The 15,050-nt window shown below is 51.0% G+C and overlaps 1 protein-coding gene across 2 annotated transcripts; it reads right to left on the reverse strand.

The window, feature by feature from the left end:
- Nucleotides 1–487: 487 nt before the first annotated feature.
- Nucleotides 488–12,258, reverse strand: Lman1l (lectin, mannose binding 1 like). 2 transcript variants are annotated; one of them, XM_021653511.2, is made up of 13 exons: nt 12,059–12,258; nt 8,712–8,866; nt 8,506–8,613; nt 8,347–8,405; nt 7,031–7,130; nt 6,562–6,682; nt 5,565–5,620; nt 4,768–4,900; nt 4,201–4,352; nt 3,140–3,207; nt 2,349–2,472; nt 1,605–1,732; nt 488–703 (listed from the first exon to the last, which is right to left on the reverse strand). In XM_021653511.2, the coding sequence occupies exons 1-13, from the start codon at nt 12,234–12,236 to the stop codon at nt 574–576; spliced, it is 1,512 nt and encodes a 503-aa protein (XP_021509186.1). In that variant the 5' UTR covers nt 12,237–12,258; the 3' UTR covers nt 488–573. The 2 variants fall into 2 exon arrangements, with proteins under 2 accessions (XP_021509186.1, XP_060230740.1); XM_060374757.1 differs by having other exon boundaries at nt 488–706.
- Nucleotides 12,259–15,050: the final 2,792 nt, after the last annotated feature.

Raw genomic sequence — 15,050 nt, forward strand, 5'->3', positions numbered from 1 at the left:
CCTTCCGTCCCATTCCATCCTCCTTCCACCCCCACCTCCATTCTGCTGACCCTAGCAGCTACCTCAAAACGCTCAAGGCTGGGCAGAGGGGAGGCCTCAAGAGCATGAGCAGGAATCCCAGTTATATGGTTCGGTGAGTTTTCACTCAGTTCCTCTGTCACGTGTCTGCCCTGCTGTCCATGGAGCCTCAGGGAGTGGGGAAGGGGAAGTGTTGTTTGGGGGTACTGAAAAGATGAGCCAGAAGGAGCCCAGGCACCTCTCCTTGTGCTTGCTGAGTTTAGTAGGAAGAAAATTTTGCACAGTTCTCTCCCTTCGCTTCAGTAGTCCAGAGGGAAGGGCTCTGGGGGTATCTAGCCCTTGGCCTCCTTGCCTTCTGGGACGCTACCTACCCAGAGAAGGTGGAAGCTATCAGAGACTATGTGAGGCTGGAAGGTAAATGAGGCTATCGTCACAGCAAGAGGAAAATCACTTTTAATATGGACTTGCCAAAAACTAGGATGTAGACACTCAGGAAGGATACTGGCCAAATCTTTTATCCCCCACTTTCCCAGTAAGACGTGGCTTTGAGTTGGGTCAGGCTTGCATGCTGGGGGAGACAGGCTGTCTCCTCAGAGCCCCGAGTGTCCTAGGGATGGGTAGTGCAGGCTCTAGAGGAAGGCTTCCTGTGGACAGGTACTTTTGAAGCCTCTTGTCCAGCTCCTGCCTGCTGCCAGAGAGAAAAGGTTACTTGAGTCTCCCTTCTGAGACCAAGACTCATACTTGCCTCCCAGTGCTCAGTATCCCACAGCCAGCCACACTCTGGACTATCTATAGCTCCCTTGACATGCCATATAAATTCACATCTCATCCTGACATTTGAAGTCTTCCTGGACGGCTTAATGCCAAGGTGAAGTCCTTAGGCACACGTTCCCTTCTTTTTCTGTTTTAGACGAGATCTCACTCTTGAACCCAGACTGGTCCAGATTTCAGCATCCCTCTGCTTCAGCCTTCTAAATGTTGAGATTAAGGGCATTCACTTTTAATCCAGAATGCCCAGATTTCTTGCCCAGTCTTATAAATTGGTCCTGCCCTCTATTTCAATAGTACTCAATTGCTTTCTTTTTCTTTCTCCTAAAGATGTTTTTTCCATCCTCCATGCCTTTTCTGATGCTGTTCCCTCTGCATCAATGCCTTACTTATCTTGTCAGGCTGAAAAACTTAGTCACGTTAAGGACCCAAATCAAATATTCTTTCCAGGTCAATTCCTTGATCGCCTTCTACCCTCAACCCGGCCTCAAAGATGAATCAGTTGCTTTTCCCCAAGTCTCCAAGCTTCCAGCCACCATAGCACTGGCAACATAAGGTCTGACTATTAGTTTTCAGATACTTGCTCTAAAGTGGGTTCTGTGGGGCAGGACTAGATGGGACTGGAGCTTGAGTAGGTGTCTGTCCTTAGTAAATGATGTGTCCCTGGTCTAGGTTCTGCTCCCAGCCCTCTGGTGAACTGGATAGCACCTGTCTGAGCTTCAGGGTCCCCAATTCAAGTCAACCATTGTAGATGTGCAAGTTCAACAAAACCAATTGATACAGGTGGTATGGGAAGTCGTGCCCGTGGGAAGGCCCACCTGAAGTTCATGTAGCAGAAGAAGCCTATGGTCTGGATGAGGAGGAAGAATAGGAAGATGCTGGTCCGAAGACATGTGGAAGTTCCAAGGTGCCAGCCAGATTGGCGGGGGGCCTTGGCTGTCATCTTCTGAAAGGGAAAATTATGAGGCCCTACCTCAGCTTCTAACCCATTAGAGGAGAGGGGACCTGGAATCCATGCCTTGCATGGTCCCTATTTATCTCCCTCAGGCTTGGGCTATCCTGGCTGTCATCTAAGAACATGGAAATAGGGTAGTGTCCAAAGTTGTGCTCTGCAAGCTTGTATGGCTCCACCTGTGGGAATAGCTCAGAAGATATTGGTCCTGGAATCATCAACGGACTAAAGTCTTAAGAGATAAGAGAGAAGGAGGAGAGGATGGTAAATGTGAGGGCAAGGACAAGAACAAGGAGGGACAGGGACCCGGGAAGATTGGCAGCACCACTGAATCTGAGTGGTCCCTGGCATGGTCTACTCCACTTCCCTTCTGGTCATCAAGAGGTGTTGATCAAGATGTCTCTGGGTAGTGCTGAGTGGCAGGAGTTCCTCCTAAGCAGGAGGGTGAATAGAAGAGACCTGTGTCCCTTCGTGCCCTGTGTAGGCACACAAAGGTGGATACAGCTGTGCCTGTCGGGGGTCCTGGACGAATGCAGCAAAGCTACAGAAGTGTTGGGAAAGGCTAGTAGAGACCAGACCTCAAGAATGAGCCCTACCCACCACTTCTTACCACCAGATCCCTGAGGTCCTTCTGCAGGAGGCTGAGGATCTGGTCCAACTCAAAAAAATGATGCTTAGTCCCCACAGGCAGGTAAGAGACCTGGGCTCCTGAAGCCATCTGGGCAGCTGTTTCCCTGGTGGTGTGATGGGGCGTGGACATCAAGAAAGATGACCCATTACTCTTTTTGGTTGTACCCAAATTACCTAATATTTCCCCATAATCCCCCAGGGTCAGCACATGATAAAAAATAGATATGCATAGACTCCTGTCTTTGGGGTCGGTCTTTTTACTCTAAAACTTCTCCCTGGAACCTGAGACAACTTTAGCACATACAAAGATGTCTCTAAAAGCGTCTTGTCTACGTTCCAGGCTCCCTAGACTCTGCCTTTCATCTCTAGCCCAGAGGAATTAACGCCCCAGGCATCTAGATGGAGGGGATCTCCCCACCCCCGAACTCTATGGGAAGCTCCACAGGCTGGGTGAGCCAGAGTGAGATCCTGGGACACTGGAGGCAGAATGGGCTCAGACCACTTCCTTAAAAGAGCCTGATCTTGGCTGTGCTTCCTCCAAGAACCTCTATTAAATACATTCCCTCAAGGGCTGAGGAGATGGTTCAAAGGCTAAGAGTGCTTGTTTTGCAAGCACAAGGACTTCATACTCCCAGTACACACGGAAAAAGCCAGGTTTGGCTGTAAGTGCCTGTAGCCCCAGAAATAGGGAGCAGGAATTTCTGGCAGAGGCAGGATAACAGAGGACCCTTTCTTTCCCCTCTCAGTCCCCCTCCTCACTCTATTCCTTACCTCATCTTTTGCAGGGCCTGGATCAGAGTCTGCTGTCCATAGAGCAGTGTGCTGACCTTGGCAGTGTTCTACAGGAAGGCCAGCTCTTAGTGTCCAGAGTCCCCTCTCCTCAGAGTTCACCTTCCCCACAGATACTTCATTCTTCTTCCAGAAGCCTTATCAGAGGGCCATGATTCCCCTCTTTTTGGACACACTGAATCCCCCTGGCACTTGTCCACCTGGACTTCTGGAGGACCCTCCTTCCACACCAAGCTGGGATGTTTCTTCCAAAAGGGCCCCCTAGGCTTTCCACAAATCCTTCTCCTGTTAAAAAGTATCCCTGGCCCCACAGGGAGGCAGAAGAAGCCTGATCCAATCCTCTCTGTGCCTTTCTCTTAGGCTGTGATCCAAGCTGAGGGCCAGAACAGGTTTAAAATCCAGTACAGGGGTCCATGTCTGGCAGAGTGACCTGGATAGGGAGCTGACCCTTCTGAGGGTGAGTGGAATCAGGCAGGAGGGGTTCAGGGCCTAAAGATAGGATCAGAAACAACTGCAGTGTCGGCCTCTCCACTCCGTTTTGCTCCAACAGCCTAGCCTAAGCTGTAGTGGGCTGAGGACAAAAGCTTAAAAGCCTTGGGCGGCAGAGCCTAAAGCCTGCAAGAGCGGCTGTCCCTGTCTGCCCACTAGCCAGCATGTTGGCTGGGTTTAGTTTTCACTCCTCAAGTTGGAGTGTGTCCTAGGGAACGACACCTGGGGGAGGAGCCAGGGTGGCAGCCGAGAGGAAATGAGGATTCTGGTGCAACTGAGCTTTTAGGCAAGTCTTATGCAAATCACATGTGAAGCCACATGCAAATTAGCGCCTAGTCTATTTCTGCCATTTGTCTATAGACAAGATTCCAGATACCTGGCATCTCTTCTCTGCAGCCCAGGGCAATTGCTATGTGGTAATGTCCTTTTATATACTACCCTGCTTGTCCTGTAACCTGTCCTCCTTTCCCCCAAGCTTGGGTGACCTTAGCTCTAGACTGTCACTATTCTTTTAAGCCCTCAGGTGGGATCTAGGGTGGTCCAGAATCACTCACCCAGCCTCCCTCAGGTCGGACTTGGACTGTAGACCCCAGATGCTGTTTCCACTGCTTCTCAGCCTGGTCCAACTGCCTGGAGAGAGCCTGGAGGGCCTGCAGGATCTGGCTTTGTCTGCCCAGTGTCTCCTCCAAGTCAAAGAACCTTTCCCCTGGGGATTGGGGCAGAGCCAAATGGAAGGCTGTGGGGGGAGGGGCAGTAGATTGTGTTTTGGAGTGGAGCATGAGGATGTGTGGATTCTTCTTCTAAGAAAAGGGGCTTGGAAAAGGGGTCCAGGAAGCAGGGTGAGCAACAGAAAAGCACTTGCCAGGAAAGCCGCCACAGAAATGCTGTGGTGTACACCACACACCACACACACACACACACACACACATTGAAAAAGAAAATGTGCCTGAGGGTGGGGGTGTCAGGTGGGAATAGGTCAGAATATTCATCCCAGGTTCTGCTTCGATACAGCCTCCTTGGGTCTCCGCTTCTCCATGGGCTAATGGACTCTGGTTGGAGGAACAGGGTCCTGTGGCCCTACAATGTGCTGTGGCCCTACCTGCCTGCTCCCTGGGTCTTACCTTCTTCCTGGGCTTTGGAGCTCAGCGGTGGAATGCTATCCTCTCTAATGCCCAGGGCCAACCTTGCCTGCAGTCCTTCCAGCTTCCTGGCCAGGCGGAGCTGCTCCTTCTCCATGAATGGCTGGGGGCCTGCCTGGAAGAGGAAGACAAAAAGTCAAACCCAAATGCGTGGGAGTACTGTGAGGGGCAGCCTCCCCTCAGGGCGTCTGGGAGCCCACAATCTTCCTCCACATACTCACTGGGACCGAGGAGGAACCCACAGTTCAACCACAAGGCCCCCACAGAGCCCTGCAGCTTGTAGACTTATGAGCGCTGTGTTTATCACATCCTCACAAACTTCTCTGTGAGCTCCGGACTTTGGACATTTTAAGCCTTTAGGTATGGTGCTCCTTTAAGCTCGCCTCCTGCAGGCACCCTTCTCTCTCCTCTTGGCTGGGTCAGACCCTTCCTTAGTGCTCCTTCTCCCTCCTCCCTTACCCCCCACCACTACTGCCCTGGGCCTTTTTGGTCTTGTTTTGTAGTCACTGAGACAATGTTCTAAGTGTGAGGCCCTGGCCTGGCTCTCACAGAAATCCTCCCGCCTCTGTCCTCCTGAGTGCTGGGATTAAAATGTGTTCCACCGGAGAAGCTTAGAGGATACACGCTGGCCTTTACACCGCCCATCCCAAGGCCTGATTTGACAGCTAGCTGGTGAGAACTAGCATGGCAGGTCTGAGGATGCCCTGCTGTGAGTGAAGGCATCTGAGGAGAGCAGGGTCTCTGGGCTACCTCTCCCAGGCAGAAATGACTGCCATTACCTCTGGACCTGGTTCCCTCAAACTGAAGGTCAGGAAGGACAGGACATCATGGTCATCTGGAAGAGAGACAGATGAAGGGGAGATATGGAGGGTTTTTACCCATTCATCCAGACTCTACTGTTTGCAGGAAAACAAGAGGCTTGTATGACTCTGGGCAACTCTGACCTTTGTCTCACTTATTTCATTGAAGGTCAAATACACAAGTGTGTGGGATGTGAGGGCTGAACCGCATACAGCCGGAGTGGGGCCCAAGGGCCACGCAGGAGGCCACAGGACACAGCAGAGAGCTGCTACTGCAGTCACAAGCACACGGTGGCTGCTTCCCCAGCATGGCTGTAGCCATCCTCTCTCCTGGAAACCTTCCATGATGCCCCAGGACCCAGAGCCTAAAAACTAGAGGCCCGGCTCTCACAGACTCACATCCTCTGGTTGCAGCCTGCTTTTCAGCCGTAGGACCCTCCAGGGGCTCTCCACTGCAAGACATCCACTCCCTGACTGCAGCTTGCGCTGTCCCTCCCTTTACCAGCCTACAGCACCCAGGAAAGTGAATTTATGGCTATTGATACTGGACTATAAGAATTCCTATGTGTCATCTCATCTGAGCCCCCCTCCTCTTTTTATTTTTTGAGACAGGGTCTCACGTAGCCCAGGCTGACCTTTGAATTTGCTATATAGCAGAGGATAGCTTGAACGTTCCCCCCCCTACCTCTACCTCCCAAGTGTTGTGATTACAGGCATGTGCCGCCACAGCTGGGTCCTGCATGCTGTTTGAGGTCTCACTAACAGAGCTCACACCCACAGTGTCCCTTTGAGACATTCCGTAGCTCTTCAAGGCCAATGTGACCTTCTGACGGAGAAGCCAGAGAGGGAATGTGACCAGCCCAGGCCACTTGGTGAGAAGATGGTTGACACCATACAAAGGCGTTTTAGAAGCTGTAATAAGGCTTTTCCGCCATCAGACACAGCCCTCTGCTTACCTACCTGGTAAGGTCCTCACCTGCTAAGGTGCTGGTGGCCGCTGAGACCCCAAAGAAGCCTCCAGGGGCTAAAAGCAGGGGCTCCACATCAGCACAGACCTCTTCAGGGTCATTGGGGGTAAGGCCTCCACTCAAGGACACCTGAGGGGCACGGGGGCAGTGAGCTCCTGTCTTTGCCTGGTCCCAGAAGAAGGGGCTGTCCCCTATTCAGATTCACTGGCTCCCTAGACCTGAGGTAAGCTAGAAACTACAGGGCTTGGGTCAGAATGGCATAAAAGTGACATAGATGCTGGTCTCACCCAAGCCTTGTATGTTCTGGGAGTGTTAAGATTCTTTGTATTGGTGGAGGACCAGGGACCTCACATGGGTGTGAAGACCAGTGTGTGACAGACAGTCACAGGCATGGGGCTGTTAGAACACTGGGCACTCCCCAAACTGCAGCGCTACATCCCACTAGAGGCTCCCACGGGAACAGCAGGGGTGACTCACTCGCAGCCTCTGCTTCCAGTAGGTGATCCGAGCTCGGAAGGGGTATGGCCAGTTCCTGAAGTCTCGGTGACAGGAGCCTAGTTCCTGGACACTTCCATCCCTATGGATGCTTAGAATGCAGCCAGGCCACATGAGACCCAGGGACTGGCCAAAGGACAATCCAGGGAACAACTTTGTCCAAGCCTGGAGTGTCACTGTCCCCATTGAGTGACCCGGCCTGGGACAAGCCCCTATTGTCTATCTTGAGCCTCTCTTGGTATAGTTTGCTTCCTTGGCAGGAGAAGGTGGAAAGAGCAGAAGCCCAGGCAACCATGGGATTTCCAATCTCTATCCCTCATCTCACCTCCTAATCTCACTGTCCCTCCATCCCTCTCTTTCCCTTAAATTCCAAGGCCTGTCCCTTTCTCATTCTGCAAAGGCCTAGACTGTTTGAGGCAGACACTAAGGGCCCTGTCCTAAAAGCCAAGGGCAATGTGGCCAGTTCAGTTTTTCCCCAGAGAGGCTTAGCAAGCTCAGGGACTTAGGAGATTGTTGAACCCGAGGTGCTCTGGCCCATAGGTGCACAGCATGGGACCTAGGCTGTCACCTTCAGCCAAGAGTTGGGCAGCAGAGAATAGGGAGGCGCCATATTCAAGGCTGCGTAACCTTGGGCAACCTCTCCCACCTTCCCAAAGCCCAGAATTGTTGTCTTTAAAATGAGGATAATAATTGCAACTACCTCATTACAGTTTTACAAGGGTTCCCAAGGCAATGTCAAATGCCTGGGCACTGTGCCTGCTATACAGTCAGCCCAACTCCATAAATGTCATTTAGCAATTATCCTAATTGTGATGGGCTGAGGGATGTTTGCTGAGACACACTGGCAAACCAGTCCAGCCACTTATGGCAGCCAGTGGGGGAGGAGCAGGAGGCCACCTCATCTGAGAGAAAGGGACAACAGTGCAGCTAGTGCCGGACCCTCCCTCGGCACCGCTCTGTAGCCATTCTGGTCAATCAGCCTTTCTGGGTCTCAGTGTCCCCATGTAGCATGCTTAATGAGGGTCTCTGGAGTGAGACCTTGCTCATGGCAGTTCCAGCCTCTGTCACTTCACCTGGGTCTCAAGAGCTGGAGACAGATGAGGCCATCACCCTGAAAAGCAAGCATGCTCTGGCCTGGTTGCTGAGGCATAGCTCAGACCAGTGAGAAAAAGTCCCAGGAGTCAGTGGAGCTCAGAATGAGAGATCAGCAAAGGTGGCGGGTTTAGGAGGGGTGAATTCTCTAGGGAAGGAAGTACAGGTGATTGCTAGGCCCAAGCTCAGTTCCCTCAAGCCCTTACCCAAACTGCTCCTGGAGGTCCTGCCCATCACTGGCCAGTACTCGGATGGCAGGGCCATTCTGCATAGAAGGTGACAACCAGCCTGAGCCTCGAAGCACAATAAGAAGTGAAGATTAGAGCTAAGACAGGCAGGAGGGTGGGCATGAGATGGCTACCCACCTGGACGTCACTGGCGGAGGAATCAAAGGCGATCCTGATGCCATCCCATGAGGTCAGCCCCTCTAGGACAGAGCCGACCTGACCCCTCTGCTGGGTATACCACATGTCCTGAAAGGTCCCAGACCCACAGGTCAGGGACCCTGTAGGACACTGGGCCTGGGGCTTATCACCTGCTTCCCCAACAGACGCAGGTAAGGGCCACTCACCATACCCTGGGCTCCCAGGCGCCTTGGTCCCGTCACTCTCATCTGCATCTCCACTTCCCAGGCAGGAAAGGAGACAGAGATCTTGCTCCACACGGCACCACTCCGGTTCTTCATAGATGGAACCAGCCGCACTTCCTCCAGGCCTGGAATGGCGTCTGTGGAGCACGGTAGCTGGGGACCTCTGGACTCTCCTCTCCTACCTCTCTATCTCATCGGCAAAAGCCGAGCCCTGGGGAAGAGCTCGCACAAAGACCTCGTCATTTGCTATGGGGCTATGGGGCTGACTTCTGAGAGGGAGAATCCGTTGGGGAAATGGGACTAGCACTCAAATGGATGTTACTCAAGAAAGGCAGCAAGAGGCAGGGTTTTGCTGGGTTCCACTGCAGCCTCACTGAAAGTCTATGCCATCTGTTTTTATAAGGTTTCATTTTATGGAGCTGGGGATGGAGCTCAGTTGGTAGAGTACTTGCCTAAAAAACACAAAGCTCTGAGTTCCATCCCCAGCTCCATAAAACTGGGAGTGCCGGCACACACCTGTAATCCTAGCACTCAGGAGATGGAGGCAAGAGGATCAGTAATCCAAGCATCCTGGGAAATGAGGCTTGTGGGAAAGAGGACCAAGGGTGGCCCAAGAAGAGAAAGGCTTGTGGCATAGGGACTGAGGCAGGCCCTGGCCTGGAGGGTGGTGAGAAGAAGGCACAGGCTTGGAGAGCATGAGGATTACCCTGGAGCTGGGGGGCAGGGCAGCCTGAGGCAGACATGGCAGGAACTGGAGGGAAGGAAGGAATCAGAGGCTCCATTCCAACTGGATCCCCACCCTCTGGTCTACCAGCCTGGAACCTGGCCCAAGGCCTAGACCCTGCCAAGACTTTCCGGAGGTTGCTAATCCAGCCTGTTTGCTCTGCAAAGGCCAGTGATGGGTGGGGAAGAAAAGAAGGTCCAGAGTCCCTGGAAACCACCACTGTCTGAAGTGAGGTTGTTGTTTGTATTTTGTTTTTATAATATAGACCAGGGTGGCCTAGAACTTTCTGGCTAGCCAAAGATGACCCGGGACTACTGACAGTCCTGCCTCCATTTCCACAGAGTGCTGGGGTTACAGGTTGTAATCCCACCTAGCTTTATGTGGAGCTTGGATTTAACTCAGGGCCTTGTGCATGCCAAACCAGCACAAGCACTCTGTCAGCTGAGCAGCATTGCTAGCTCAACATTTTTTGTTTTCGTACTTTAAAGTGTGTGTGTGTGTGTGTGTGTGTGTGTGTGTGTGTGTGTGTGTAAGCACACATGCAGGCCAATGTATGGATGTTGGAGGACAACTTTCCGTAGTTTAATAGCTGTTTGTCTCTTTCCACTGTGGGTTCTGGAAACCAAATGCAGGCTGTCAGGTTTGCACGGCAAACACTTTTATTAGCTGAGCTATCTCAGCTCTTTCTATAAACACAGACAGCCCCACACATACGTGGTGGCAGATGTGCAGCTTTGTCATGGCGTGGTTCCCCCTATTGGTGGAGGGGCTGCTCCGACTCCGTTGTCTGCCTTTGGATCCCTTTCTCCTCGCTGGGCTGCCTGTCTGGCCTCAGTGGGAGAGGATGCTACTTAGTCCTGCTGTGACTGATGTGCCGTGATGGGTTGGAACTCATAGAGAGCAGCAAGGGGCATAGGAGGAATGTGGTAGAGGAATGTTGATGTGAGGGTGGGACTGTGGGGAGAGGAGGGAGGAGGCTGTAAAGTGATTTCATTAATTAATTAATTTAAAATGTAAAATGATTTATAAAAATCTCATAAAACCATAATTTATAGTAATAAAGAGCTCTTAAAAAAAAAACTAAAAACTAAAAACAAACAAAAAAGACAGGGTTTTTTCAAGCAGTCCAGGCTAGCCTCAAGCTCTCGATTCTCCTGCCTCAGCCTCCTGCGTGCTGTAATTACAGGCTTTATAGCACCACCCCAAGCCCTAGGAGAGTTGTAGGAGGCAAGTCTCTGACTAACTCACATAGTCATCTTCCTGTGGAGTGTCTGGGATCTCATCCCAGACTGGAGCCTGACTCAGTCCTGGGTATCCAGCTGGGCACAGGGGAGCCTTGGGTGGGGCTCTGATGAAAGGAGAGATGAGTGACAGACAATAATCATATCTGCTGGTGATCTCGGGGGATGTGCCTCAGCTCCCCCACGTGCTCCGTGACACCTTAGCTGTGGCGCGACTCTGAGCGAGTACTGGTTCTACCATCCTGTCCTTAGGGCACCAGGCAGCACCTGGCTGGGAGACAACCCACATCCACCCCCTGGCCTTCCATGGAAGAGGATCGAAGCTTATGCTGTCTTGGAACATCTTAGTCAGGAATTGTGCCATTGTTGGAACTTACATAGAAATAGATAACCAATCTACTTTTTCTCTTTGCTTTTCCAGCTAGGAGGCTCTGAGCAAAACCCATGGCTAGGCGAACCTCACAATATATTTTGGAAATGAGCCATGTTCCTGGACTCATCTCCTGCTCCATTCCAACTCTGGGTCCTTGATTCTTTTCTCTTCCTCTTAATTTAAGATCCTGCAAACTGTGTAGTTTCGGCAGGTCGTCACAGAACCCTTTGTGAAGGAGATCAGACAAATTGTAGATCTGGGTTTGGAAGACCCTGAGCACAGACCTGTGTGCTAAGATCATCTAATGTCTGCTTCTACCGCCAATAAACAGGCAAGGGAAGGGCCTGGTGCCTGCCCTAACAAAATAGCTGGACGCACAGTGCCCGGCTTCCAGCAGAACTCTAGTCCCACAGGATGGAGCCAGCGGAGAGGAGGCTAATCTGAGTTCAAGGTGCCTCGTTATTGTGCATCGGGGACACATCAGGTGTGTGCATGCATGCGTGTGCACATCCATGTGCGTGTTCACAGTCCGAAAGTTAGAGGAAGAATTGCAAATAGAAGTAAGGCAAAAAGTCCTGGGGCTCAGGAGTGGCACAAGAGAAACTAAAGCTGGAGGTGAGATGGAATGGTAGTGTTAGCCTGCTCTTCGGCCACCCACAGGGCCCCTCTCCCCCGAGCCTTGACCCCTTCATTCTCCTCTTTAGTTGTGACTCTCTGTTGTCCTGCACTCCCAACAGCTGGTTCTGCCAGTGCCTCTGGGTCCTCCACAAATACAGTCCTTGAACAAAGAAAGGGCGTCTTGAAAGGCAAGGCAACTGGGCATGGTGAAACAGGAGACAGGTGTGGGAGGGGTCTTGGGTCAGTCACTGTCACCCCAGGTCACCCCTCTCCCTGCAGAGAGCCTTTCACACCCACTGTCCATCTGGCTGTAGACCCTCCAACTCTCTGAAGGACCCTAGGCGTGGCCAGTCCTCTTGCGTTTGTTTCTCACCTCCATGGTGGCTCCAGAAGGGTATTCCAACCCCAGGAACTGCCAGCCTTGGTCCCTTGAAGCTGAGCTTGTACTCAAACCTGCGTTGAGGAGGAGGATGGCTCCTTTCAGCACTGTACATGGCCAGCAGTGGGAAAAGGAGGCAGAGGGAAGGTGATGGGCCTCCGGTCCCCAGCATTACAAAGGAGCTGGTTTCTGAGCAGCAGGATGGATCCTGGCTGTGAGGCCAGTGATGGGCTCCAGGACACGCAGTCACTCAGGGAGATCCTGACAACCTTCCAGGATCTAGGTTTTTGGCCGTGTGCTCACTCCTCCCCCTCCCCAATACACACATCCTGTTTCTCTTGCAGGTCTGATCTCAGGCCCCGCCCCCTCTCACCCTGGGCTCCTTGCCAACTTGAGCCTTGCCCCTGTTCTTTGGCTGAGGACATCTTCCTGCTCTTCCTCAGCTCCAGAGCTGGTGATAGGACAGGGTGCTCAGGGATGCTCAGTGCCAGGCCCTACTCTTCCACAGCCCTCCCCTTTCCTCCTTGTTTGGGGGGGGGGCTTTGCATCCTGCTCCTTTGTATGGTGGGTTACAGGCTACCCATGACTCTGTAGTGGGAGCCTGCCTTGGGAAAAAAAAAAAAGGACAGAGAAAAAAACAAATAAATGCAAAATATATCTAGGAGTGTTGGCTCATGCTAGTGATCCTAGTACCTAAGAGGTGGGAGAATTACTGAGTTCAAGGACAGCCTGGGTTCCATAGTGAGATCCTGTCTCACAAGAGATGGGTGGGGGAGGGGAGGAAAAGAATTTAGGAGAGAACAAGTACAATACAAAATATAGTTCTTATTTGGAGTATAATTTCAACCCAACTGGAAAAATAAAACAATTGGGGAAATTGGAGCAATGGTATTTGATATTAAAGAATCGTGGTTAAAGTTTTACATGTAATATGGTATTTGGGTTATGGCTTTTTCAGTATTTAGGAGAAACACATTAAAGCTTTATGGATGGATTCGCATGTCTGGGATTTGTTCTCAAATATCCCGGAACCTGGAACAAGCAGGTGGTATAAACAATGTGGACCAGACCTGGGTTGTTGAAGATGGGTGATAGAGATCTGAGGGTTCATTATATTCTTCTTTTTTTCAGGCCAAGTTGGCCTGGAACTTGCCCTATAGCTAAGAATGGCCTTCAATGGCTTACCTTCCTGCAACAAGGTTTCTCTGTCTAGAAACCTTAGCTGTCCTGGACTCACTTTGTAGAACAGGCTGGCCTCAGATTCACAGAGATCCACCTGCCTCTGCTTCCCTGAGTGCTGGGATCACAGGCATGCAATACTGTGCCCAGCTATCAGTTTTTTAAATTTATATTTTGAGACAGTATTTCTTTGTATAGCCCTGTCTATCCTAGAACTCCTGAGTGCTGGAATTAAAGGTGTGCATCACAAATTGGCCTTACTGCCATCTTCCTTGAAACTCCTGCACTATGAGAATGAAATGGTGGATGAGGTGAATGTGCAGGCTGAAGCGCAAGAGGAGAAAGATGAGGCAGAGGTTCAAGTAAATCAGCTTGTGCACCACGAAGGCTGCAGGAGCAGAAGTAAGGGATGCAGAGGGCTGGGACGCTGGTACAAGTTGTTGGGCTGTGTGCTGCTGTCAGCAATACCCTGTCAATGGACCTGGAACATCACCTTGCCGGGACCACCCGAGAAACTGGCCACCTTCCCTACAACCAAAACAGTCCCACTGGCCCTCTGCCCTGGACCTTTGGCATTCTGGACTAAGTCTGTTCACTTGTGGCCAAGTGTAACTCGTTGTTTTGGGACAAGATCTCACTCTGTAGCCCTGGCTGGCCTGGAATGTACTAGCTAGACCAAGCTGGTCTCAAACTCACAGAGACCCACCTACCTGTCTCTTCCTTTTATCTCTTCTTCCTGGTTCTTCATCAGTTTTATGTGGTGGGGGGATCAAACCTAGTTTTATGGGGGATCAAACCTAGGACTTCATTCTAGGCAAGCACCCTACCAGTTGAGCTACATCCGCAAGCCTGTCTTCTACACTCCATTCCATTCCATTCCATTCCATTCCATTCCATTCCATTCCATTCCATTTCTTTTTTTCTTTCATGCTGGAGGTCCAACCCAGGGAGCCTTACCACTTTAGTCAACTCTTTATGTAATTAAAAATATTCTTGAAATGTAAGAAACCCTGTACTCCAAATATTCCATCTAGATAAAGGTTAGTTTTCCATAGCAGTCCATTCAAGCATTCTGATAGGTGCAGTGACTAGTTGTGTTAAACTGATTATGTCCAGGCTGTGACACATTTAGGACATGCTAAAGGAAGTCACGGTGCCATGCTGAGTCACCTCTACCTTCACAGCCAAGCTGGGGGGTGGGGAGAGTGGGTATTCTACACCCGTTTCTTGTTTCTTGATTCTTGCCTCTATCCAAGCAAGGTGTTATGCATTCCCTTGGAGTTCTAACAAACCACCCTGAAAGGAGTCCACTGAAACTTAGTAAATTCCAAAGATTCAGGAAATTCTGAGGGAAGACTCCTTAAGACTGCAGAAGTTCTAAAGATAGGCTCACTAAGACTCAGGAAATACACAATCCAGAACTCTCAGGAAGTTCCTGAAACTGATCAGGTGCATTCGGGCCCTCAAGGCTATATAAGAAGGATGAATTGCTGGGGAGGTTCAGACTGGTGGAGCTGCCTGGAAGACACTCTGCAGGGGTGGCGCTTTCATGAGCCATCATCCATGTATTGACACAGCTGTCTTTAAGTCGTTCTTCCTTCTGTAAGTGACTCCTTACCTGAAAGTAACCCTCCTGAAAGTAACCCCAGGAAACTTGTTAGTTCACCAAGTTCTACTATGCCAGTATCCTTACTTTAGTCTATTGTTTTCTACTGGCACCAATTAGATATTTGTTCATACCACACAAGGTCCTTTGGTCTGGGGAATGCTTTGCAACATAACCTCCATGCAGCACTGTCTTGCTTTC

The sequence above is a fragment of the Meriones unguiculatus genome, chromosome 1 (genome assembly GCF_030254825.1).
Source record: "Meriones unguiculatus strain TT.TT164.6M chromosome 1, Bangor_MerUng_6.1, whole genome shotgun sequence".
NCBI lineage: Eukaryota > Metazoa > Chordata > Mammalia > Rodentia > Muridae > Meriones > Meriones unguiculatus.

Excerpts from the sequence above, each read along its gene's own strand:
- Lman1l (XM_060374757.1), bottom strand. The coding sequence starts at position 12,236 with ATGCTGGGGACCGGAGGCCCATCACCTTCCCTCTGCCTCCTTTTCCCA. Across the intron at positions 8,406-8,505 it reads CCTCCGCCAGTGACGTCCAG|AATGGCCCTGCCATCCGAGT; the intron begins GTGGGTAGCCAT and ends CCTTCTATGCAG. Across the intron at positions 4,353-4,767 it reads CTCCAAAGCCCAGGAAGAAG|GGGAAAGGTTCTTTGACTTG; the intron begins GTAAGACCCAGG and ends CCCAATCCCCAG.